The 25,846-nt window shown below is 42.4% G+C and overlaps 1 protein-coding gene and 1 pseudogene across 1 annotated transcript; both read left to right on the top strand.

Moving 5' to 3' along the window:
• Positions 1 to 2,510: 2,510 nt before the first annotated feature.
• LOC117442401 (pepsin A-like) lies at positions 2,511 to 9,339 on the top strand (annotated as a pseudogene).
• A 3,216-nt stretch (positions 9,340 to 12,555) lies between these two features.
• Positions 12,556 to 24,438, top strand: LOC117442411 (pepsin A-like). Its single transcript, XM_034078415.1, has 9 exons — positions 12,556 to 12,611; positions 18,258 to 18,408; positions 19,724 to 19,841; positions 20,341 to 20,459; positions 21,026 to 21,222; positions 22,034 to 22,150; positions 22,235 to 22,370; positions 22,471 to 22,569; positions 24,301 to 24,438. Exons 1-9 carry the CDS (start codon positions 12,556 to 12,558, stop codon positions 24,436 to 24,438), a joined length of 1,131 nt encoding a protein of 376 aa, XP_033934306.1.
• Positions 24,439 to 25,846: the final 1,408 nt, after the last annotated feature.

Below are 25,846 nucleotides of genomic sequence, written 5' to 3'. Positions count from 1 at the left end.
TAACCTCCTTTTCTTGCAGTTGATAGACAAGCCATGAACATGCAGCGTGCCTTTGTTCTGTGTGCCGTGGTGGCGCTGTCCGAGTGCCTCTTCCAGTAAGTCCTTCCTTTCAGCTCGGTCCATGTTTTTTTGTAAAATACTGACATGGGTAGTGTCCAGAGGTGGGAACTAACTAAGTACATTTACACAAGTACTGCACTTAAGTACAATGTTGATGCTACTTGTGCTTCTACTCCACTACAGTTCAGAGGTAAATGGTGTACTTTTCCTCCACTACATGTAGTTAATACCTTTAGTTACTTCACACATCTGGATGAATGATGTGATATATAATCAAGTGTTAAATCAGACTTTAGTTCCACCTGGAGTAAATCCACCAGCTACCCTGCAGTCTACAAAGTCATTCAGACTAGCTGCACCTTCACCAGCTTTGAGAACACTTTCATGATCAATCATTATAAAACATCATTATAAAACTACTTTTACTGTCGCTACTTTCACTATATTTGATGAGAATACTTTTCTACTTTCACTTGAGGAACATTTTGAATGCAGGACTTTTACTGTAACAGAGTATTCCTACACTCTGGTACTTCTACTTTAACTCAAGTACAAGATCTGAGTACTTCTACTATTACTCAAGTACAAGATCTGAGTACTTCTACTTTTACTTAAGTACAAGATCTGAGTACTTCTACTTTTACTCAAGTACAACCTCTGAGTACTTCTCCCACCTCTGGTAGTGGCGTACTAAAGGTGCCAGTGTTTGCAGAGCTAATAGAGAGGTGAAGTCCTGCCTATCTACTTCCGCCCCATGGGACCTTATTTCGGAACAATTATGTATTGAAGTCAATGGGGAGAGAAAGATTATCTTTCACTCCCGTTTGAATTGTGCCACGAATTACACATATGATGTTTGTCAATCTTAAAAATAATTTCCAAAAAAAGTCAAAGTCAAAGTTTGTTGTAAAACTGTTGAAATATAAGACTATGATGAATACGCAACTAGAAAAACTACAAATCCCAGAGTCGCGTAAGTGATGTCATAATTGTTTTCCTCCACTAAATATAAGAGATAGCTAAGATAACTTTAACAAGATGCCTGTGTGCTTAGTACCAGGCTGTAATCATGCCAGCAATGGGTCTTACTTGTTCTTTCACTTCGCGTCTGATGAAAGGACCAGGAGTGGCTGGATCAAGTTAGCTACCTAGCTAGTAGCAAGCACGTTAGTTAGCATTACAGCCGGCTTAGGCTTGTCATTTTTATTAGCCTTAACATGAAGTAACATTAAGTTAACCATAGTGTTAAACAGTAGAGTAGTAGTCATATTTCGTGAACCCTTTGAAGACTACTGTCACACCGGTGTGATCATTCTATAATACACCTTTAAGCCCAGATGCCCCCGAGGGAGACATGCTAATGCTACATTAGCATCGGCAATCTTTTATTACTTCATGCACAAATGGTTAACATGGAACATTAAAAAGATCAGTCAGTTCAGGGAGAATCGAAGGCAGGCAGGCAGGCAGGCAGGCAGGCAGGCAGGCAGGCAGCTTTGCATTAGAGATGTCCCGATCCGATCACGTGACCGGGGATCGGAGCCAATCACGTGATTTTCAAAAGATCGGAATCGGGAGAAAAAAAATCGGGGATCGGGAATTATTTTTCCAACAAGTCAACCGACACTTTCAGAGACTTTTAAAAGGAAAGAGAAACTGCCCCAGAAAAGTGAAAAGACCAAAAAAATAAACAGCCAAGATAGCTGAATTCATCGCGTTGGATTACCAGCCGTTATCTGTTACCTTTTTTTTCTCTTAATGCATTGCATAAAGATCGGATCGGGAAAAATCGGTATCGGCAGATTGTCAAAATCAAATGATCAGAATTGGATCGGGAGCAAAAAAAGGTGATCGGACATCCCTACTTTGCATGACATTCTTCTGGACGTGTTTCATTGTGGTGATAGTGAGGGAAGTCAATCCCTTGTTTGGCAAGACAGTAGTGACGGCCATCTTGGTGACGTGTGTTGTTGTGCGAGACCAGAGATGTAGTTCATTGAGCGGTTTCACACAAAAAAAGTCTTACATCTGTTGAGATCACCATATCAGGTTGAATAATTAAAACGAAAGTTAGTTATAATCAATTATATTCTTGATTAACCCACATTGAAAATGTTTCATATGTTATGCTTTTCTATATTCACAGTATAGGTGACACCCATGGACCATTGCAGGCCTTACACTCGACTTAAACAAACCACTTTGTTGGGTCGAGTGTGGAGCCTGTAGTGGTTTATGCTTGTCACTGATAAGGGGAGAGACCGTTTATTCCCTCTCCCCTCACAGCAGTACATAGGGAGGGGGGCTCCTGACTTAAGGAGATATACATTGAGGCCTCAAAAAGGTGGTTATGTCATAGCCGAGAATAATATTTTGCAAGTCCTGCAGGGGTCATGTGTCCTTTTTACACAAACATGGGAAGGTGTGTCTTATGCCATAGCCAATAGAATATGTCTGGTCATGTCCAGTCCTGTACATCAGAGGCCATGCCCAGTTTCCAGAAATATGGGTATGGAAGAGGTATCTTAGGTTTTCTATCCTGTTTTTCGAGCATAAAGACAATGGCGGATGGGGAGGAACTTTCTTTTTGGAGAGAGCGAGAGAGGGGGGGGGGGGGGGGGGGGGGGGGGGGTTCAACCTGGTATACTCTCTCCCGGTAAAAGCTCTGTCCCTCAGAGCTGGGTTAATAGCTCTCGGTAAGGTTCTCTCAAACTTGGTAAATATCTCTCGATTTTCTTTGTTGAAAGCTGAGTGAATTTTCTTTGTGAAATGAGTGGAATGAATTTATGTTTGTTGAATGTTAGTACCCTGCAACCTGTGAGGAAAGGCCCTCCGAATTCATGCGGGACTAGTTGAAGTATACGAATGTGAATTGTGGAATGAATTGATGTTTGTTGAATGTTATTACCCTGCGACCTGTGAGGAAAGGCCCTCCGAATTCATGCGGGACTAGTTGAAGTATACGAATGTGAATTGTGGAATGAATTGATGTTTGTTGAATGTTATTACCCTGCGACCTGTGAGGAAAGGCCCTCCGAATTCATGCGGGACTAGTTGAAGTATACGAATGTGAATTGTGGAATGAATTGATGTTTGTTGAATGTCAGTACCCTGCGACCTGTGAGGAAAGGCCCTCCAAATTCATGCGGGACTAGTTGAAGTATACGAATGTGAATTGTGGAATGAATTGAATTGTGGAATGAATTGATGTTTGTTGAATGTCAGTACCCTGCGACCTGTGAGGAAAGGCCCTCAAATTCATGCGGGACTAGTTGAAGTATACGAATGTCGAAATGAGAAAATTAACTGTTTCGCGAATGAAAGTTTTTATTATCACCAATCTTTTATGAGGAAATGCTTCTAAATTCTATCGGGAGATTTTAAATGTCACAACTGAATTGGGCAGTTGACGCTACAAATGATGGTAATAAATGTAAAACTGTGAATTAAAGTTTCATATTAGAACATGATCACAGGCATGATAGGTTAGTATGATTATAATGTTGTAAGAGAGAAGGTAAAAACCCTGTATTAGTTTGGACCTATTTTTCTTCAAATAAACTGATCCCACCTTTGGATTGGGACAACTTAAAAGACATCTGTGCTCTCCTCTCCTGCTTCAAGGTAGGATTGCACCCTGCCACACTCACACTTAGGTAGGGCCACACCTCATTTACTGATATCAAAATCCTTCGGGATCGCTTAAACAGATTTAAGAGAGTTATCTGAATTGAAACAGCAGTCAGTTGAACCTGGTTCTTCGGGGAGTTAGTAGAGGTGAGATCTTGCTGATGTTGGTGGATCTGAGCCAAGCAGTAAACTTACATAGACCCAATAACTTCGGTTAGGTCAATTAGTAGGTCTGAGTAATTTCCCGGAATAAATTATCAGCCCTCACCGACTCTTACACTTCACAGTTCTACGGCAAAACATTTTTTTTTTACTAGCAAAAATCTTTTAAATTGACAACATCATATGTGTAATGTGCGGCACAATTCAAACGGGATCGAAAGATAACGTTTCTCTCGCCATTGACTTCAATACATAATATTTTCGAAATAAGGTCCCATGGAGGTCAACCGGAAAGGGAGGGACTTTGCCTCTCTATGGGGAACAAGTTGAACTAATAACAGGGGTGGTGGGGCCGCAGGCGAGGGCCGGGGAATGGAACGTGCCGTTGGAAGAGGGACGCAGGAGAGGGTAGGAGCCCCTACGAGGGCATCCCCATCAGTGGGTGGGGGCCGGGCCATGGAACGGGCCATCGTAAGGGGCCGCAGGGGGCCGTGGTAGGCATCGTGGCGAATGAAGACAACATCCGCCAGCCGTAGAAAGCTGGGTCGCTGTGCTGCAACGTGGGGAGGGAGGAGCACTGCCCGGCCGCAGGTGAAGGCACAGCGGCGGCGGGCATGAAGTCCCCGGAACGATGGAGCGGTATCCCTGGGGGGCAGGAGAAGTGCTGTTTGTTTGCAGGGCGAATGGGGAAATTGTTAAACTAATAACTCCAGGAAAGTCAAACAAACAGGCGGGAAAACCCACAAAGACAGGAAGTCAAAACAGACATGGGGAATTAAGTTTCAAAATAAAAACACGAAAACCAAGATCTTGACAAACATGAGATGTAATCTCATCAGTGGAAATCTCCATTTACTTATTCCAGTATCTAGATTACAAGATTAATATTCCATTAATAATTAAATGGAAAAAAAATCAAGATTACTAACTGTTTTTTTTCAATTGCTTACTTTGCACTCACTGCAAAATATGTTATTGTCAATAAACACCTAATCAGCAAATTTAACAATTATTTTTAGTCTTTACATCTGTTCTTTCTAGACAACCACGACCAGTTTAACCCCGGTAGTCTTTAGAGATGTTTTAGTAGAGAGTATGATTGTGATTAGGCATCCAGAGCGAGTTGTTTAGTCCAAGATCTGCAAAGGAAAGATTGTAAATTCCCGTTATTTTACCACTTTAATGTCCACATTTTTCTTGTTATTATACAGCCCTTATCTCTGATGTTCTGAGGAAGTTGTTGTTAGGGTGGTTTGAAAGTCTAGATTGCAGATCATAGGTTAATGTGGCAGTCCATTAAACTAGATTGAAAACAAGAGGTCAAGACTTTTCAATTATGCCATTTGCTTTAAAAAAAAATCACAAATATACACTTTATCAGACGAATATGTTTGTCCTACATCTGTTCTTTCTAGACAACCACGATAAGTTTAACCCCAGCACCAGCAGCACCTTCAGAAATAACGGCCATACTCTCAGGATCCAGTACGGCACCGGCAGCATGACCGGATTCCTGGGATACGACACTGTGACCGTAAGAAAATAAAGAAATTACTAACACTATATATTCGAAAATGGGTTCACAGTTCACATGTTTAACGATGAAGGTACACTGAATATCTGTTGGGCTGAAGTGTCCTATTTATGTGTTGCACAACCTTTTTTACTTGATTAGCAGAGGTGGGAAGTAGTGGAGTACAATACTTTGTTACTGTACTTAAAGGTGGGGTAGGTAAGTTTGAGAAACCGGCTCGAGATACACTTGTGTTATATTCCATGGAATGCTCTTAACATCCCGATAGAATGAATATCTGAAGTGCTTTGACAAAAAATCCATTGAAAAATGTCCTCTGTGGAAGCCGTGGCTGTAAAAAGCACGACCAATCATCTGAGCCGGCTAAAGTAACTGGATGGCCTACCTGCCTGTCAGCCTTCCATCTGTGCACAAACTTACTCGTGCCTCATTGGTCATGTGCGCGTTCGTGTGTGTTGGGGGAGGGGCTCTGTGAGGAAGAGGCAGATTTGTTCCGGTCGTGTATTTTCAAATTCTAGCGCACTCCAGCTGGTTTCTCCATTCTTACCTACCCCACCTTTAAGTACATTTTTCTGGTATCAATACTTTACTCCACTACTTATTTTTCTGACGATTTTTGATTGCGTGCCTATTGATTTGAACACGATCCGTGTATCCATCATTTCCTGGTCTTCTCTAAAGAAGAGGGACCAATGGAAACGTTGTCATGTTGCCGTTGTTCAGCATGGAAACATTCATTAGCTAACAATGACATTATTGTTCTATTAATATAAAGGGAGGTCAGGTACTCTTTAAAGCAGCTGCTAGTTATGGGTACTTTCTACTGAAGTACACTTCAAAGCCTCTTTACTTTGACTTGATAAAGAAGTTTAGTCAGTACTTCTACTTTCACCAGAGTATTTTTAAACACGAGTATCTGTACTTCTACTTGAGTAAAGGATGTGTGTACTTTTGCCATCTCTGCTGATTAGCTAAATAAATGATCCTGTTGTAATTTAAGAGTGTTTTAATCCCTGTGTTCTGTGTTTCTCAGGTGGGTGGACTCGCTGTGAAGAACCAGATCATCGGCCTGAGTCAGACTGAAGCTCCCTTCATGCAGTACATGCGCGCTGACGGTATCCTCGGCCTGGCGTACCCTCGCCTGTCTGCATCCGGCGCTACACCCCGTCTTCGACAACATGATGAGTGAGAATCTGGTCAACAAGGACATGTTCTCCGTGTACCTGAGCTCGTAAGCACAAAATAACTTTGTATCATCCAATCAAGAGGACTAATGCAGGAATGAGTCTTAAAACCATTGAAGTCAGCTTTAACCACTTCTTGTTCCCTCGTCTTGAAGTTTTTTTAATGTTTTTTGGTTGGAAAGGATTTTCACGTTTTGTTCTACGACATAAAATACATCAGTAAATACCCAGTGGTGGATTTAAAAATGGCGTTTGCTAACAAGTGTCTAAATAAGACGACTAAACTTCATCACACAACAATTAGCCAACGTTAGCTTATTGATATAGCCTTACATTAGCTTTTGTCTTCATAAAGTGTTGTTAATATGTGGAGATTATCTCTCAAAACATGTCATTATCAAACATGTTATCCTATTTTCTGCAATATTCCAAATGTCCACTATCTTTTTGTTGACTGATGCTAACTTGTGATGCTAACTTCCAAGTCACAAAAATACATCATCCCTGGCACCGCTCTATTACTGAGATAGCAACTGATTTCTAGACAATTTTTCATTTTCAAAATTTCTTTTTTATCATTTATTCTACTATTTCAACAATTATACAGTTTATACATCCGAAAAACAAACAAAATGAGTAATACAGAGGTAGCCCTCCTGTTAGTTAAAAAAAGATAATTCCGTATTAAATACGCACGCAGATAAACAAAGTTCTACCCATGCATATGTACACATACTGTATACATACACACTAGATCTGTAAAGTAACTAAAGGTATTACATACATCTAGTGGAGTAAAAGTACACAATTTACCTCAGAATTATAATGGAGTAGAAGTAGAAAGTAGCATTACATTTGTTGTATTTAAGTATAGTACTTGAGTTAATCTACTTAGTTACTTCCCACCTTTGCATCTATGAAAGGTAATAAAAGGATCACAAAATATAAATAAAATGAAAAATAATAAAGTAAACAAAATAAAACAATTAATTAATAATGTTCTCTCCTGTCTTTGCAGTGACACTCAGCAAGGCAGTGTGGGTGGACCTTTGGTGGCATTGACCCCAACCATTATTCTGGTTCCATCTCCTGGATCCCCCTTCTCCCGCGAGCTGTACTGGCAGATCACAGTGGACAGGTGAAGAAACAAAAACACAGCATTACAAATCCTCCAGAAATCTCTAAACGTGTTCTGATGCATGCTGTTCTGTTTCTCTTTCAGTGTTACTGTCAATGGTGAGGTTTGTGGCCTGTAATGGCGGCTTGCCAGGCTATCGTTGATAAGGTACTTCTCTGATTGTCGGACCTCAGAGCAGCATCAGCAACATCAACAGCAAAGTGGGAGCTACCAACAACAACGGAGACGTAAGTGCCCAAATGTTAAAGGATATTCCCGCAGCTTCTTGTTGTTGAAAGAACGGTACAAAAAAACGTAACTCTTTCCTCCATTTTTCTTTTGCTTCAGTATATGGTCAACTGCAACAGCATTGCCCAATTGCCTGATGTGATCTTCCACATCCACGGAGAGACCTTCACAATCCCAGGCTCTGGCTACGTCCGCTGGGGTAAGAGTTTCTGCTTGCTGCAGACACTTCCTTAGTGATGCATGAATGAGTCTAAAACCCAGTAATGCTGACCTCATTTCTGGTATTTTAGGACTAATTCTGCAAACACTATCCTCCCCGTCTCAGAGTAAATGGTTGTTTTGAACGTTGTTTATGGTTGTTAGCCTGAAATAAGAAGGTCTGTGGTTTTACGACATAAAATACGTCAGTAAATACCCCACTGGTGAACATGCAAAAATGGTGGATGCTAACAAGTGTTAAATGAGACGACTAAACGTCATCACGTCCACCCGCCTTTAGCTTAAGCGGTGGTGACTGTGAAGTCATGTAACTTTGCTGTAGTTCCTTTATGCCCAATATTAGCCACCTTTAGCTTAGCGGTGGAGACGTGAAGTCATGTGAACCGTGCTGTAGTTCCTTTATAGCCCAATTATGTAGCCACCTTTAGCTTAGCGGTGGAGACGATTGAAGTCATGTGACCGTGCTGTAGTTCCTTTATAGCCCAACATTAGCCTCCTTTAGCTTAGCGGTGGTGACGTGAAGTCATGTGACCGTGCTGTAGTTCCTTTATAGCCCAACATTAGCCGCCTTTAGCTTAGCGGTGGTGACGTGAAGTCATGTGACCGTGCTGTGTAGTTCCTTTATAGCCCAAACATTAGACGCCTTTTAGCTTAGCGGTGGTGGGACGTGAAGTCATGTGACGTGCTGTAGTTCTTTTATAGAACCCAACATTAGCCACGTTTAGCTTAGCGGTGGTGACGTGAAGTCATGTGACCGTGCTGTAGTTCCTTTATAGCCAACGTTAGCCGCCTTTAGCTTAGCGGGTGGTGACGTGAAGTCATGTGACCGTGCTGTAGTTCCTTTATAGCCCAACATTAGCCACATTTAGATCAGCAGTGGTGAAGTGAAGTCAGGTGACCAGTGCTGTAGTTTATCTAATGGAAATAACCCATGGTTTTTTGTTGAGGGAGCCAGATAGATGCTAGTTTCTAGGTTGGCGTACATAAATACATCCTCCCTGCACTATTTTTTCCCCCCTCATCTGAAACTCTTCTCTTTCCACAGTCTCAGTCCTATGGCTTGCCGTACTGGCTTCGGTAACGGAGGAGACAACCTGTGGATCCTGGGAGACGTCTTCATCAGACAGTACTACGCCATCTTCAGCAGAGGCCAGAACATGGTGGGTCTGGCCAAGGCTAGATGAGAAACCTGGAGTCACTCCTACCAACATCTTTAAATCAATCACATGTGTTTTATAGGATTTACAAAATGCCTGAGACGCAAATATTTTCCCTGTCCGAATATGATTATATTTCCTCATATCCAATAAAGATGAGTTCAATCTAATTGGACTGGTGTTTTTCTAAAATGTACAATAAATAAACATGACACACACTTTTAAGTGAAGACATAGACACCATGAATATTTGATGATATGCATTTGATTTTTAAGATTAATTTTTAATAATAATTAATTTAAAGGTATATTTGCCTTTATTTGACCGATGACAGGGTATAAGATGAGGGATGGAAAGAGGTATGACATGCAAATCATTCACTGGAATCAAACTTTGGACAGAAGCTTATTGTTTGATTATAACATCACCAATCAGTCAATGAGTCACAAAGATTTAGGTTGACAGTAAAGTTTGAAGCTTACAAAAACCTGTATTTATTCAGAGACCTACATCTTGGTTTTGGTCAATAACTTGTCTGACCAGTGGCGAGCCGTGACTTTTATATCTGCGGCTGTACCTTTTTGGTGGTCCACTAAATAAAGGATTGCTATACTTTCAGACCCCCTCGCCTCCCAGCTTTTTGTGCAGCCCAAGAGCCGGGGTTTGTAACATATGGGGCAGGGCCGGCCCTAGACTTGTAGGGGCCTAAGCGAGCTTTGGCTTGGGGGCCCCCCTCACTTGAGCGCGTTCTCACTACACACAACACGGAACGAACTTTTGTCTTAAGATGTTAGCATAAAGACACATTTTGTTTAAATAAGCATGTGAATATCGTGACCTAACCTCCTCTAGGGGGGTCCAGGGGCCATGCTCCCCTGGGAAGATTGTTTTTTAAATATTGAAGTTAAAAGCATCAATCTGGTGCATTAAGAGATCTATGGATAACATCTCTCAACACCCATATGAAACAGAACTGTAAACAGATTTCCTTTATGGATATTTTACAAATCCCTCCCCTTTTAAACTGTATTCTTGTTTTACTGTCATATAGTATTTCATAACTGTTATTCGTGTATTCTCTCTGGCTGTCCATCTCATAATGTTCACATAGAAACTAGCTGCCAATAGGAATATCATTCAGAAGAATTATAATTTCATAAAAAAGAGGTTGAACATTTAAATTCAGGCGTTTTTTATGGCAACGTCAGTGGCCAAACAGCCACATTTACTGGTGGCAAATATGTTCAAACATGCTGTCGACACGTAAAGCCAGTGGCCATGCCACCATTTCAGCTGACTTTTCCTCAGAAATACCGTCACATAACATCCATATATTTCAGTGCTAAGTTGATGCTTAGCTAAGCTAACTATGAAACACTTTAACTGACAGGACTCCGGATCAACTGTGGACTGTAAGGTAGCTTCTAGCTTCATGTCGAACAGTAAGTCAACATTTCCCAGAGAGCTTTCTTTGAAATCATCAGGTTGCGCTAAAAAAAATTACATTTAGATTGTATGACAAAGTGTTTATTTAATATATCTGGCTAGCTATAGCTACTTGCTAACGGTTTAGCTTACCCCCCGCGATTCAAAGTAACGTCAACGTAGCTGTAATTTATGCGTTGCTTACATGTTCGCATGACTTGGAAGTTTCCTGACATTTACATGCCTTGTTTATCTGGCTCAAGTGGGGCTCTGGGGTTGTTGTGTGAGAAAAGATGTCTTATGTCCATCTTCAAAAACTCTGAGTCCGACTGACAGTTTATTTGAAACATTGTCACAGCTCACAAGATAGGTACCTGTCAGCCAATAAGACAGATGTGTATTTCCATTCAACTCTCTGGTTGGTCTGGTATCTTGCCTCTGTTGCATTCACTGAACACGGGAAATTACATTAGCCGCTTTCACACCAAGTACTTTGCCGTACTTAGTTCCCAGCACTTAATACCCCCATGGAAGTAAGTACAGATCGCGTTCACAACGAAATAAGTTCCCTGAGGGAAGATTACGCAAATGAAGCCGCTGACGTCACTTCTTCTTCCTTCTGCTTTGGGTTTACTGGCAGGCCGCAAACAACTTCAGGGCGTATACTGCCACCCAAAGTCCCCGGCCGGAAGTGCCCGGAGCTGGGGACTGGCTTCAGTAGAAGCTGCTGGGACTCCCAGCAGCTCTACTGAAGCCTTCCGAGTAAATTGCCAGAACGCCGACACCTCCTCATCTCCACCCGCTCCCATGTTTTCTTTTGTGTTGCCATAAGTTATTCTCTCTGCGTTGGTGCGCGGGGCTAATGCTAATGCTAATAATGCTAAGGCCAGTAAATACAATGGCGGCTTCACAAAACTTTTCAGAGTTTTACGGGGCGTGGTTTGCAATTCGCCCAGCCAATCGAAATTGGTACTTTTTTCTCCCCAGGAAAGTCCCACCTCTCTATCAGGCACTACATATGGGGGTAAAAGTTCTCGGAACTAGTACTCTTTTGGTGTGAGCGCAAAATTCCAGGCACTATCGGAACAAACGGGAAAAGTACGGGGAAAAGTACGGGGAAAAGTACTCCGGTGTGAACGCGCCTAAACCCTGCCGTCCTCTCTAGTGTCATGATGAGGTTCAGGTAAAGCACGATTAATGTATTATATTATTGACTCAATAATATAAATACATGACTTTGAGAGTAGGCAATCTAGGCATATTAACAAAATTAATTAAACATACTTATCACAGCGACGGTGTACTGAGATAATTATTTCTTTTCATTGTATTTTTGTTGCTAGGGGGCCCTTAGTGGCTGTGGGGCCCTAAGCGGCCGCTTATGTTGCTTATTGAGTCGGGCCGGCTCTGAGAATAATAACAAAGTGTGAAACAGTTTAATACTGTATGTAGTAAAACTGCATCTTAGTTTTATTTGCATCACCTTTTGACATTGCGAGAGGAAAAAGTCGTTCAAGCTTTAATCAAGTTTGTTTTCCTAACTTTACTTTTCTTGAGGTCAACGATTACCTGTTCCATTTCTTATCTTCACTTATCACTTATGTGTGTGCTGCCTTATCAAAGTGTAATGCTAAAATGTTAGTGCATTTGTATAAAAGAGGATGCGAAGCTGTGTGTAGGCACTCAAGTCTTTGGAGTCATACGGTGAGTTTACTGCACTTTATGGCTGCTGCAGTATTTCAGTTTCAGTGTTTCTGTGAAGTGATTTTTTGGTGAAATAACCTCCTTTTCTTGCAGTTGATAGACAAGCCATGAACATGCAGCGTGCCTTTGTTCTGTGTGCCGTGGTGGCGCTGTCCGAGTGCCTCTTCCAGTAAGTCCTTCCTTTCAGCTCGGTCCATGTTTTTTTGTAAAATACTGACATGGGTAGTGTCCAGAGGTGGGAACTAACTAAGTACATTTACACAAGTACTGCACTTAAGTACAATGTTGATGCTACTTGTGCTTCTACTCCACTACAGTTCAGAGGTAAATGGTGTACTTTTCCTCCACTACATGTAGTTAATACCTTTAGTTACTTCACACATCTGGATGAATGATGTGATATATAATCAAGTGTTAAATCAGACTTTAGTTCCACCTGGAGTAAATCCACCAGCTACCCTGCAGTCTACAAAGTCATTCAGACTAGCTGCACCTTCACCAGCTTTGAGAACACTTTCATGATCAATTATATCATTATAAAACATCATTATAAAACTACTTTTACTGTCGCTACTTTCACTATATTTGATGAGAATACTTTTCTACTTTCACTTGAGGAACATTTTGAATGCAGGACTTTTACTGTAACAGAGTATTCCTACACTCTGGTACTTCTACTTTAACTCAAGTACAAGATCTGAGTACTTCTACTATTACTCAAGTACAAGATCTGAGTACTTCTACTTTTACTTAAGTACAAGATCTGAGTACTTCTACTTTTACTCAAGTACAACCTCTGAGTACTTCTCCCACCTCTGGTAGTGGCGTACTAAAGGTGCCAGTGTTTGCAGAGCTAATAGAGAGGTGAAGTCCTGCCTATCTACTTCCGCCCCATGGGACCTTATTTCGGAACAATTATGTATTGAAGTCAATGGGGAGAGAAAGATTATCTTTCACTCCCGTTTGAATTGTGCCACGAATTACACATATGATGTTTGTCAATCTTAAAAATAATTTCCAAAAAAAGTCAAAGTCAAAGTTTGTTGTAAAACTGTTGAAATATAAGACTATGATGAATACGCAACTAGAAAGACTACAAATCCCAGAGTCGCGTAAGTGATGTCATAATTGTTTTCCTCCACTAAATATAAGAGATAGCTAAGATAACTTTAACAAGATGCCTGTGTGCTTAGTACCAGGCTGTAATCATGCCAGCAATGGGTCTTACTTGTTCTTTCACTTCGCGTCTGATGAAAGGACCAGGAGTGGCTGGATCAAGTTAGCTACCTAGCTAGTAGCAAGCACGTTAGTTAGCATTACAGCCGGCTTAGGCTTGTCATTTTTATTAGCCTTAACATGAAGTAACATTAAGTTAACCATAGTGTTAAACAGTAGAGTAGTAGTCATATTTCGTGAACCCTTTGAAGACTACTGTCACACCGGTGTGATCATTCTATAATACACCTTTAAGCCCAGATGCCCCCGAGGGAGACATGCTAATGCTACATTAGCATCGGCAATCTTTTATTACTTCATGCACAAATGGTTAACATGGAACATTAAAAAGATCAGTCAGTTCAGGGAGAATCGAAGGCAGGCAGGCAGGCAGGCAGGCAGGCAGGCAGGCAGGCAGCTTTGCATTAGAGATGTCCCGATCCGATCACGTGACCGGGGATCGGAGCCAATCACGTGATTTTCAAAAGATCGGAATCGGGAGAAAAAAAATCGGGGATCGGGAATTATTTTTCCAACAAGTCAACCGACACTTTCAGAGACTTTTAAAAGGAAAGAGAAACTGCCCCAGAAAAGTGAAAAGACCAAAAAAATAACAGCCAAGATAGCTGAATTCATCGCGTTGGATTACCAGCCGTTATCTGTTACCTTTTTTTTCTCTTAATGCATTGCATAAAGATCGGATCGGGAAAAATCGGTATCGGCAGATTGTCAAAATCAAATGATCGGAATTGGATCGGGAGCAAAAAAAGGTGATCGGACATCCCTACTTTGCATGACATTCTTCTGGACGTGTTTCATTGTGGTGATAGTGAGGGAAGTCAATCCCTTGTTTGGCAAGACAGTAGTGACGGCCATCTTGGTGACGTGTGTTGTTGTGCGAGACCAGAGATGTAGTTCATTGAGCGGTTTCACACAAAAAAAGTCTTACATCTGTTGAGATCACCATATCAGGTTGAATAATTAAAACGAAAGTTAGTTATAATCAATTATATTCTTGATTAACCCACATTGAAAATGTTTCATATGTTATGCTTTTCTATATTCACAGTATAGGTGACACCCATGGACCATTGCAGGCCTTACACTCGACTTAACAAACCACTTTGTTGGGTCGAGTGTGGAGCCTGTAGTGGTTTATGCTTGTCACTGATAAGGGAGAGACCGTTTATTCCCTCTCCCCTCACAGCAGTACATAGGGAGGGGGGCTCCTGACTTAAGGAGATATACATTGAGGCCTCAAAAAGGTGGTTATGTCATAGCCGAGAATAATATTTTGCAAGTCCTGCAGGGGTCATGTGTCCTTTTTACACAAACATGGGAAGGTGTGTCTTATGCCATAGCCAATAGAATATGTCTGGTCATGTCCAGTCCTGTACATCAGAGGCCATGCCCAGTTTCCAGAAATATGGGTATGGAATAGGTATCTTAGGTTTTTCTATCCTGTTTTTCGAGCATAAAGACAATGGCGGATGGGGAGGAACTTTCTTTTTGGAGAGAGCGAGAGAGGGGGGGGGGGGGGGGGGGGGGGGTTCAACCTGGTATACTCTCTCCCGGTAAAAGCTCTGTCCCTCAGAGCTGGGTTAATAGCTCTCGGTAAGGTTCTCTCAAACTTGGTAAATATCTCTCGATTTTCTTTGTTGAAAGCTGAGTGAATTTTCTTTGTGAAATGAGTGGAATGAATTTATGTTTGTTGAATGTTAGTACCCTGCAACCTGTGAGGAAAGGCCCTCCGAATTCATGCGGGACTAGTTGAAGTATACGAATGTGAATTGTGGAATGAATTGATGTTTGTTGAATGTTATTACCCTGCGACCTGTGAGGAAAGGCCCTCCGAATTCATGCGGGACTAGTTGAAGTATACGAATGTGAATTGTGGAATGAATTGATGTTTGTTGAATGTTATTACCCTGCGACCTGTGAGGAAAGGCCCTCCGAATTCATGCGGGACTAGTTGAAGTATACGAATGTGAATTGTGGAATGAATTGATGTTTGTTGAATGTCAGTACCCTGCGACCTGTGAGGAAAGGCCCTCCAAATTCATGCGGGACTAGTTGAAGTATACGAATGTGAATTGTGGAATGAATTGAATTGTGGAATGAATTGATGTTTGTTGAATGTCAGTACCCTGCGACCTGTGAGGAAAGGCCCTCCAAATTCATGCGGGACTAGTTGAAGTATACGAATGTCGAAATGAGAAAATTAACTGTTTCGACGAATGAAAGTTTTTATTATCACCAATCTTTTATGAGGAAATGCTTCTAAATTCTATCGGGAGATTTTAAATGTCACAACTGAATTGGGCAGTTGACGCTACAAATGATGGTAATAAATGTAAAACTGTGAATTAAAGTTTCATATTAGAACATGATCACAGCATGATAGGTTTAGTATGATTATAATGTTGTAAAGAGAGAAGGTAAAAACCCTGTATTAGTTTGGACCTATTTTTCTTCAAATAAACTGATCCCACCTTTTGGATTGGGACAACTTAAAAGACATCTGTGCTCTCCTCTCCTGCTTCAAAGGTAAGATTGCACCCTGCCACACTCACACTTAGGTAGGGCCACACCTCATTTACTGATATCAAAATCCTTCGGGATCGCTTAAACAGATTTAAGAGAGTTATCTGAATTGAAACAGCAGTCAGTTGAACCTGGTTCTTCGGGGAGTTAGTAGAGGTGAGATCTTGCTGATGTTGGTGGATCTGAGCCAAGCAGTAAACTTACATAGACCCAATAACTTCGGTTAGGTCAATTAGTAGGTCTGAGTAATTTCCCGGAATAAATTATCAGCCCTCACCGACTCTTACACTTCACAGTTCTACGGCAAAACATTTTTTTTTTTACTAGCAAAATTATCTTTTAAATTGACAAACATCATATGTGTAATGTGCGGCACAATTCAAACGGGATCGAAAGATAACGTTTCTCTCGCCATTGACTTCAATACATAATATTTTCGAAATAAGGTCCCATGGAGGTCAACCGGAAAGGGAGGGACTTTGCCTCTCTATGGGGAACAAGTTGAACTAATAACAGGGGTGGTGGGGCCGCAGGCGAGGGCCGGGGAATGGAACGTGCCGTTGGAAGAGGGACGCAGGAGAGGGTAGGAGCCCCTACGAGGGCATCCCCATCAGTGGGTGGGGGCCGGGCCATGGAACGGGCCATCGTAAGGGGGCCGCAGGGGGCCGTGGTAGGCATCGTGGCGAATGAAGACAACATCCGCCAGCCGTAGAAAGCTGGGTCGCTGTGCTGCAACGTGGGGAGGGAGGAGCGCTGCCCGGCCGCAGGTGAAGGCACAGCGGCGGCGGGCATGAAGTCCCCGGAACGATGGAGCGGTATCCCTGGGGGGCAGGAGCAGTATCCCCGGGAGGAAGGAGCCGTGGACAGGGGAGAGGCCAGACGGGGTCCAGAAGTGCGCCACCCAGGCGCTGTCGAAAGCGTGGGCGACGTACGAAGCCACTGCCAAGGCGAGGGGAGACGGGGTCCAGAAGTGCGCCACCCAGGTGCTGTCAAAAGCGTGGGCGACGTCCGAAGCCGCTGCCAAGGCGAGGAGAGACGGGGTCCAGAAGTGCGCCACCCAGGCGCTGTCGAAAGCGTGGGCGACGTACGAAGCCACTGCCAAGGCGAGGGGAGACGGGGTCCAGAAGTGCGCCACCCAGGTGCTGTCAAAAGCGTGGGCGACGTCCGAAGCCGCTGCCAAGGCGAGGAGAGACGGGGTCCAGAAGTGCGCCACCCAGGCGCTGTCAAAAGCGTGGGCGACGTCCGAAGCCCCTGCCAAGGCGAGGGGCGACGGGGTCCTGAAGTGCGCCACCCAGGCGCTGTCTAAAGCGTGGGCGACGTCCGAAACCGCCGTCGAGGTGGTGAAACAGTGAGAGGGTCCACACGAGGTCGAACCAGACTTGGTCGAACCTCCTGTCAGGCACCAGAAAAAAAGGGTTAACAGTTGGATGTTGACAGATGGATGAAGTCAGTCGTTAGCTGCTAGCAGTTAGCTGTCAGTCGGCGTTAGCTGCTAGCCATTAGCTGTCGTTGTTAGCCTTTAGCCGTTAGCTGTTAGCCGTTAGCCGTTGTTGACGGCCGTTAGCTGTAAGCCACTAGCCGTTAGACGATGTCGTCGGCCCCGGAGCCTCTGCCAGGCGGCGTGCCTCTACCAGGGAACACATGTTGTTGGGTCGGAGCCCGAGAAGAGAAGAGAAAGAAGAAAGGAGGGCACACAGTAAGTACACAGGAGGTACAGTTAACAAATGTGTCCGTGCGGAGCAATACCCCCGACCTGTAGTTCCATGAGTGAATTATGTTTCAATCAGTGATTACTACAACGTTGACGATGAAGGAAACATGCAAAAACCTTGTAGAAAACAAAATGAAAGTGTCCCCAGTTGGTGCATTACAGGGTTCATGTATATCGACTTCTTGCTCAATTTGTATTTTTGTATTTTATCATATATGTTGCATGGTTGGAGGAGCTCAGGTCAGAAGAATTTCATTGCCATTTCTACACTGTAGCTTTGTGCATATGATAATAAAACCTGTCATGGAAAACCAAATGAAAGTGTCTCCCATTGGTTTTTCACAGCCTTCCTCTGGAGAAGGGTATGACAGCGAGGGAGATCCTGGAAGAGCAAGGTCTTTGGGAGGAATACCGTCCCAAATACCCGTACAACCCCATGGCCAAGTTTGACGATAGATTAGCTGTCGGCATCGAGTCCATGACCAACGACGCTGATGTGAGTAACAGCTGCTGAAGATTTAAAGGTCACCTATTCTGCAAAATCCACATTTTCCTGTCTCTTCTACATCAACATGTGTCCCCTCTTCTCCATGTCTCTTCTACATCAACATGTGTCCCCTCTTCTTCATGTCTCTTCTACATCAACATGTGTCCCCTCTTCTTCATGTCTCTTCTACATCAACATGTGTCCCCTCTTCTTCATGTATCTTCTACATCAACATGTGTCCCCTCTTCTTCATGTCTCTTCTACATCAACATGTGTCCCCTCTTCTTCATGTCTCTTCTACATCAACATATGTCCCCTCTTCTTCATGTCTCTTCTACATCAACATGTGCCCCCTCTTCTTCATGTCTCTTCTACATCAACATGTGTCCACTCTTCTTCATGTCTCTTCCACATCAACATGTGTCCCCTCTTCTTCATGTATCTTCTACATCAACATGTGTCCCCTATTCTTCATGTCTCCTCTTCATCAACATGTGTCCCCTCTTCTCCATGTCTCTTCTTCATCAACATGTGTCCCCTCTTCTCCATGTCTCTTCCACATCAACATGTGTCCCCTCTTCTTCATGTCTCTTCTACATCAACATGTGTCCCCTCTTCTTCATGTCTCTTCTACATCAACATGTGTCCCCTCTTCTTCATGTCTCTTCTACATCAACATGTGTCCCCTCTTCTTCATGTCTCTTCTACATCAACATGTGTCCCCTCTTCTTCATGTCTCTTCTACATCAACATGTGTCCCCTCTTCTTCATGTCTCTTCTACATCAACATGTGTCCCCTCTTCTCCATGTCTCCTCTACATCAACATGTGTCCCCTCTGTGGAAAGAGACTCTGAAAGTTTCAGGAACAAAGATTTTCTCTCTTTTTGATCAATTTCTATAAAAACCTGTCTGAAAATGAGCTGATCAGATTTTGGCCACTTTGTGATGTCATAACGATGGGTTGTCTTGTGTAACCATTAGCCAATCAGCAACCAAGTCCCCCCCCCTTATCACCTGAATCTAATCTAGAGCTCCATTGAGTTCTTTGTAACCAAATGTCTCTCAGAGGGGCGTGGGGAGGGGCTCCTTGTTTTCATCTAAAGTAACAGACAGAGAATCAGCACTTTGGAAACAGGGCTGAGACAGAGGGGATTATGGGTAATGCTCCAATGATCTGTTTGGTCTTCCAGCCAATCAGAGACAGGTTCTGTATATATCTGAACACTATAATATATTGATGAGATACAGGATAATAGGGGACCTTTAACAGATTAACTTTGATAAAGAATGCTAAGGTTCCCATTGTGTCCTCTTCCTCTCCAGCTGGCTTACTCTGGCATCATCTCCATCGGGACCCCTCCTCAAACCTTCAGGGTCATCTTCGACACCGGATCCTCCAACCTGTGGATTCCTTCCATCTACTGCAACAGCAGCGCCTGCAGTACGTAAAACTCTTCATGCATTTATTAGCGTCTATGAAAGGTAATGAGCAACACGGTCCCTGAGGAAACAAGGGGTTGATGACATGATAAATATTGAAATGAGGAAGGACCAGATCACACCTAAATCCAATAAGTAAGGAAGGATGGATCTGATAGTCTTTAAAGATGTGGTAGGAGAGATTATGATTGTGATTAGGCATCCAGAGCGAGTTGTTAGGATTAGGGTTTAGTCAGAGGCCGTAATTGTACAACTTTAATGTCAGAGAAAATCCACGTTTGTTCTTGTTGTTATACAGCCCTTATCTCTGATGTTCTGAGGAAGTTGTTGTTAGGGTGGTTTGAAAGTCTAGATTGCAGATCATAGGTTAATAGTGGCAGTCCATTAAACTATATTGAAAACAAGAGGTCAATGCCATTTACTTTACTTTTTTTTTAAATAAAAATACACTTTATCAGACAAGCATTGTAAAATGTGTGTCCAACATCTTTTCTTTCTAGACAACCACAACAAGTTTAACCCCGGCAACAGCAGCACTTTCCGAAACAACGGCCATGCTCTCAGCATCCAGTACGGCACCGGGAGCATGACCGGATTCCTGGGATACGACACTGTGACCGTAAGAAAATAAAGAAATCACTCACACTACGTATTTGAAAATGTAAAATGAGTTCACATGTTTAACGATGAAGGTACACTGAATTTCTGTTGGGCTGAAGTGTCCTATTTATGTGTTGCTTAACCTTTGTTACTTTATTAGCAGAGGTGGGAAGTAGTGGAGTACAAATACTTACTTTACTTAAGTACATATTTCTGGTATCAGTACTTTACTCCACTACTTATTTTTCTGACGACTTTTTACTTTGACTTCTCACATGTTCCAAACAGCTGGTTCCTTTAGTCTGAATGTGTGTTGGGGGCGTGATCATTATTCTTTAGAGTCACTGCGTGCCTATTGGTTGGAACACGATCCGTGTATCCATCACTTCCTGGTCTTCTCTAAAGAAGAGGGACCAATGGAAACGTTGTCATGTTGCCGTTGGTCAGCATGGAAACATTCATTAGCTAACAATGACATTATTGTTCTATTGATATAAAGGGAGGTCAGGTACTCTTTAAAGCAGCTGCTAGCTATGGGTACTTTCTACTGAAGTGTTTTTAATCCCTGTGTTCTGTGTTTCTCAGGTGGGTGGACTCACTGTGAAGAACCAGATCATCGGCCTGAGTCAGACTGAAGCTGACTTCTTGCAGTACATAAACGCTGACGGAATCCTCGGCCTGGCGTACCCTCGCCTGGCTGAATCCGACGCTACACCCATCTTCGACAACATGATGAGTGAGAATCTGGTCAACCAGGACATGTTCTCCTTCTATCTGAGCTCGTAAGCACAGAAATAACTTTGCAGTATTCCAATCAAGAGAACTAATGCTGGAATGAATCCTAATACCATTGAATAAGTCAGCTTTTTACCTCTTCTTGTTCCCTCGTCTTGAAGTAAATCGTTTTTTTAAGGTTTTTTGGTGGTTGGCTTGGTTGAAAGAAGGTCTGCTCAAGCTGAACAGATTCTCACGATTTGTTCCACGACATAAAATACATCATTTAATACCCCACTGGTGGATTTAAAAATGGCGTTTGCTAACAAGTGTCTAAATGAGACGACTAAACGTTATCACGCCCAACATTAGCCAACGTTAGCTTATCGATATAGCCTTACATTAGCTTTTGTCTTCATAAAGTGTTGGAAGTAAATGTTTTTTTTAATTTGTTTTGGTTGTTTGCTTGAAAATAAGGTCTGCACAAGCTGAAGAGATTTTCACGATTTGTTCTACGACATAAAATATAACCCACTGGTGGAATTAAAAATGGCGTTTGCTAACAAGTGTCTAAACAAGACGACTAAACTTCATCACACCCAACATTAGCCAACGTTAGCTTATCGATATTGCCTTACATTAGCTGTTGTCTTCATACAGTGTTGTATGTTGTAATTAATATGTGGAGATTATCTATCAAAATAAGTCATCATCGTGAACATCTATTTGTCTCAGATCCTATTTTCTGCAATATTCCAAAATCCCATTAGCTTTTTATTGCTAACTTGCGATGCTAACTTCCAAGTCGGCTTACAAAAAGACTGAAACTGCAGGTGATTTATAGACAGTTTTTCAGTAAGTTCTCCCTTGTCTTTGCAGTGACTCTCAGCAAGGCAGTGTGTTGACATTTGGTGGCGTCGACCCTAACCATTATTCTGGTTCCATCACCTGGATCCCCCTCTCCCACGAGCTGTACTGGCAGATCACAGTGGACAGGTAAAGAAACAAAAACACAGCATTACAAATCCTCCAGAACTCTCTAAACGTGTTCTGATGCATGCTGTTCTGTTTCTCTTTCAGTGTTACTGTCAATGGTGAGGTTGTGGCCTGTAATGGCAGCTGCCAGGCTATCATTGACACCGGTACTTCTCTGATTATTGGACCTCAGTGCAACAACATCAACAACAAAGTGGGAGCTACCAACAACAGCGGAGACGTAAGTGCCCAAATGTTAAAGGATATTCCCGCAGCTTCTTGTTGTTGAAAGAACGGAACAAAAAAACGTAACTCTTTCCTCCATTTTTCTTTTGCTTCAGTACATGGTCAACTGCAACAGCATTGCCCAATTGCCTGATGTGATCTTCCACATCCACGGAGAGACCTTCACAATCCCAGGCACTGGCTACGTCCGCGGGGTAAGATGTTCTGCTTGCCTGCCAGACACTTTACCTTAGTGATGCAGGAATGAGTCCTAAAACCCAGTAATGCTGACTCATTTCTGGATTTTAGGATTAATTTCTGCACCACTATCCTCCCCGTCTCAGAGTAAATTGTGTTTTGAACGTGTTTATGGTTGTTAGCCTGAAATAAGGTCTGTGGTTACAACCCAGTCTCACGGCATTTCGTGTTATAGTCATGAAATTAATTTAATGTATTGATTCGTGTTCACCAACACGATTTTTGAATTTTTTTCGTGTCACACAGAACGATTTTAAAAGCAATGTATTTCTATTGGTAGTATGTTTCGTGCCTGCACCACGACTTTTTGTCAAGTCGGGTCTTGGAAGACCAGAAGCAGTGGGGTTCATAAACACATTTTCTTACTCAATATCTTACCCTAAGCCTAACCCTTTTATTTTAAATTGTAAAATGTCTGAGTTTTTTTGCCGTCTGCGAGGAAAAGAAATGGAGCTCAGAGCCTCAGAATACTGAAATCTGTATTTTTTTTTATTTCTTTTTCTAATTTGTTATTTGGTGCAGGCACGAAACATACTACCAATATAAATACATTGCTTCTAAAATCGTTCTGTGTCAGAATACTGACTAACAAAATTGTTATTATTTACATTGCTTTTAATATCGTTCTGTGTGACTCGAAAATCATGTTGGTGAACACGAATCAATAGATTAATTTCGTGACTATAACACGAAATGCCATCAAACTGTGTTGGTGGTTAACACAAGATGAAGAGATTTTTATTTTATGACATAAAATACGTCAGTGAATACCCCACTGGTGAATTAAAAAAATTGTGGATGCTAACAAGTGTGTAAATGAGACGACTAAACGTCATCACGTCCACCATTAACCGCCTTTAGCTTAGCGGTGGTGACGTGAAGTCATGTGACCGTGCTATAGCGCCTTTATAGCCCAACATTAGCCGCCTTTAGCTTAGCGGTGGTGACGTGAAGTCATGTGACCATGCTGTAGTTCCTTTATAGCCCAACATTAGCCACCTTTAGCTTAGCGGTGGTGACGTGAAGTCATGTGACCATGCTGTAGTTCCTTTATAGCCTAACATTAGCCTCCTTTAGCTTAGCGGTGGTGACGTGAAATCATGTGACCGTGCTATAGTTCCTTTATAGCCCAACATTAGCCGCCTTTAGCTTAGCGGTGGTGACGTGAAGTCATGTGACCGTGGTCTAGTTAATTTATAGCCCAACATTAGCCACCTTTAGCTTAGCGGTGGTGACGTGAAGTCATGTGACCGTGCTGTAGTTCCTGTATAGCCCAGCATTAGCCTCCTTTAGCTTAGCGGTGGTGACGTGAAGTCATGTGACCGTGCTATAGTTCCTTTATAGCCCAACATTAGCCACCTTTAGCTTATCGGTTGTGATGTGAAGTCATGTGACTGTGCTGTAGTTACTTTATAGCCCAAAATTAGCCACCTTTAGCTTATCGGTGGTGATGTGAAGTCATGTGACCGTGCTGTAGTTCCTTATAGCCCAACATTAGCCAACTTTAGCTTATCGGTGGTGACGTGAAGTCATGTTACCGTGCTGTAGTTTATCTAATGGAAATAAACCATTGGCTTTTTGTTGAGGGAACCAGGGAGATGCTAGTTTCTAGGTTGGCGTACAGAAATACATCCTCCCTGCACTATTTTGTACTTCCCCCTCCATCTGAAACTCTTCTCTTTCCACAGTCTGAGGCCAATGGCTGCCATACTGGCTTCGTTAATGGAGGAGGCAACCTCTGGATCCTGGGAGACGTCTTCATCAGACAGTACTACGCCATCTTCAGCAGAGCCCAGAACATGGTGGGTCTGGCCAAGGCTAGATGAGAAACATGGAGTCACTCCTACCAACATCTTTAAATCAATCACATGTACATCTCAGTTAGTGTTAATTTCGTTGACTAAAACTATGACGAAATATCTTCGTCAACAACCTTTTTTTCCATGACTAAAACGAGACGATGATGAGATGGCAGTAAACAATAACTGTAACGAAATCATCATGCAATATCGTTGACGAAAAGTGACGAGACGAAAATGTAGTTTACTAAATAAAAACTTTGCCAAAATCTCTCTTTACTTTCGTTGACGAAAAAGGAGGAGACGAAATATTATCAAAGATAACGTTACATCTCTGATAGTCAGTTTTTCTCCCAGCAGTTCCATTTCCAGTGCTGCGGCTGGGCAGCAGCTGTGTGTCTGTGCTGCGTGCGGCGGCACATTTGCATACCTGCCAACCCTACCGATTTGGGCGGTAGTCTACCGCTTTCGACATGTTTCTACCGCCTACCGACTTAGCTGGCTTTCCCTACCGATTTTCAATCTTCCCAAACTATAACAAATACAATTGACACTACATAGACACTGGACTCGACTTTTGGTGAATACGCATTTGCGTCATGCAGGGTTTCCCCGTTAATATCAGTGTCTCGAAAAACACATATTGGCGACTGAAAGACATCGAGTGTTTGGTCTTTTCCCGAAGCATCCTACAGTGTCTCAACTGAAAGAGGACCACACACACACACACACACAAAATATAATACAATTTTGAGATTTGGGGATATTTATCTCCCATTCTTTCAGTTTTTCTGACATTTTCAACACCGAACATGTCGTTAAAGTCTCTGTTTAGTGAACTACAGCAATCTGAAAGCCTGTACATTATTTATATCACACGTTATCATTAGAAAAATGCAGGAAATGACTTTTTGAATGCAGTGTTTTCTGATGTGTGGCGCAACACAAAGATATTTCGCTCTGTGCAAACATTTGACTCTACTGTCAACAACATGAAACAAGAATATGAACCTGGCTTTATCCAAAGTTCACATAAGAGTTCTACATCCTGACACATCCTTCATCTACACTGTCTCAACTGAAAGAGGATCAGAAACACATTAAAAATATAATAAGTGACATTTTCGGGCATTTTACAGACAAACATGTCGTTGATGTCACTGTTTACCAAACTACCACTTTTTCTGAAAAATGCATAAAATAATGCAATATATGTTAAATACATGGTTTATACATGTAATTACTGGGGTTCCATTTCTTCATTTGGGCGTGCACATTTGCTGCGCGCAAACCTACCTCTTTTGGATTTGGAAAGGTTGGCATGTATGCATTTGAATTACACCGGGCAGCATTGTTCATAGCACACTATGAACAGTCAGGAAGACTTGGATCTAACTACCCTTATTTAACAGAAAAAATAAATGGCAACAACAGG

The sequence above is a fragment of the Pseudochaenichthys georgianus genome, unplaced genomic scaffold (genome assembly GCF_902827115.2).
Source record: "Pseudochaenichthys georgianus unplaced genomic scaffold, fPseGeo1.2 scaffold_425_arrow_ctg1, whole genome shotgun sequence".
NCBI classification, from domain to species: Eukaryota; Metazoa; Chordata; class Actinopteri; order Perciformes; family Channichthyidae; genus Pseudochaenichthys; species Pseudochaenichthys georgianus.
Note: the sequence above shows the minus strand (reverse complement) of the source record. Positions and strands in the feature narration are given on the sequence as shown.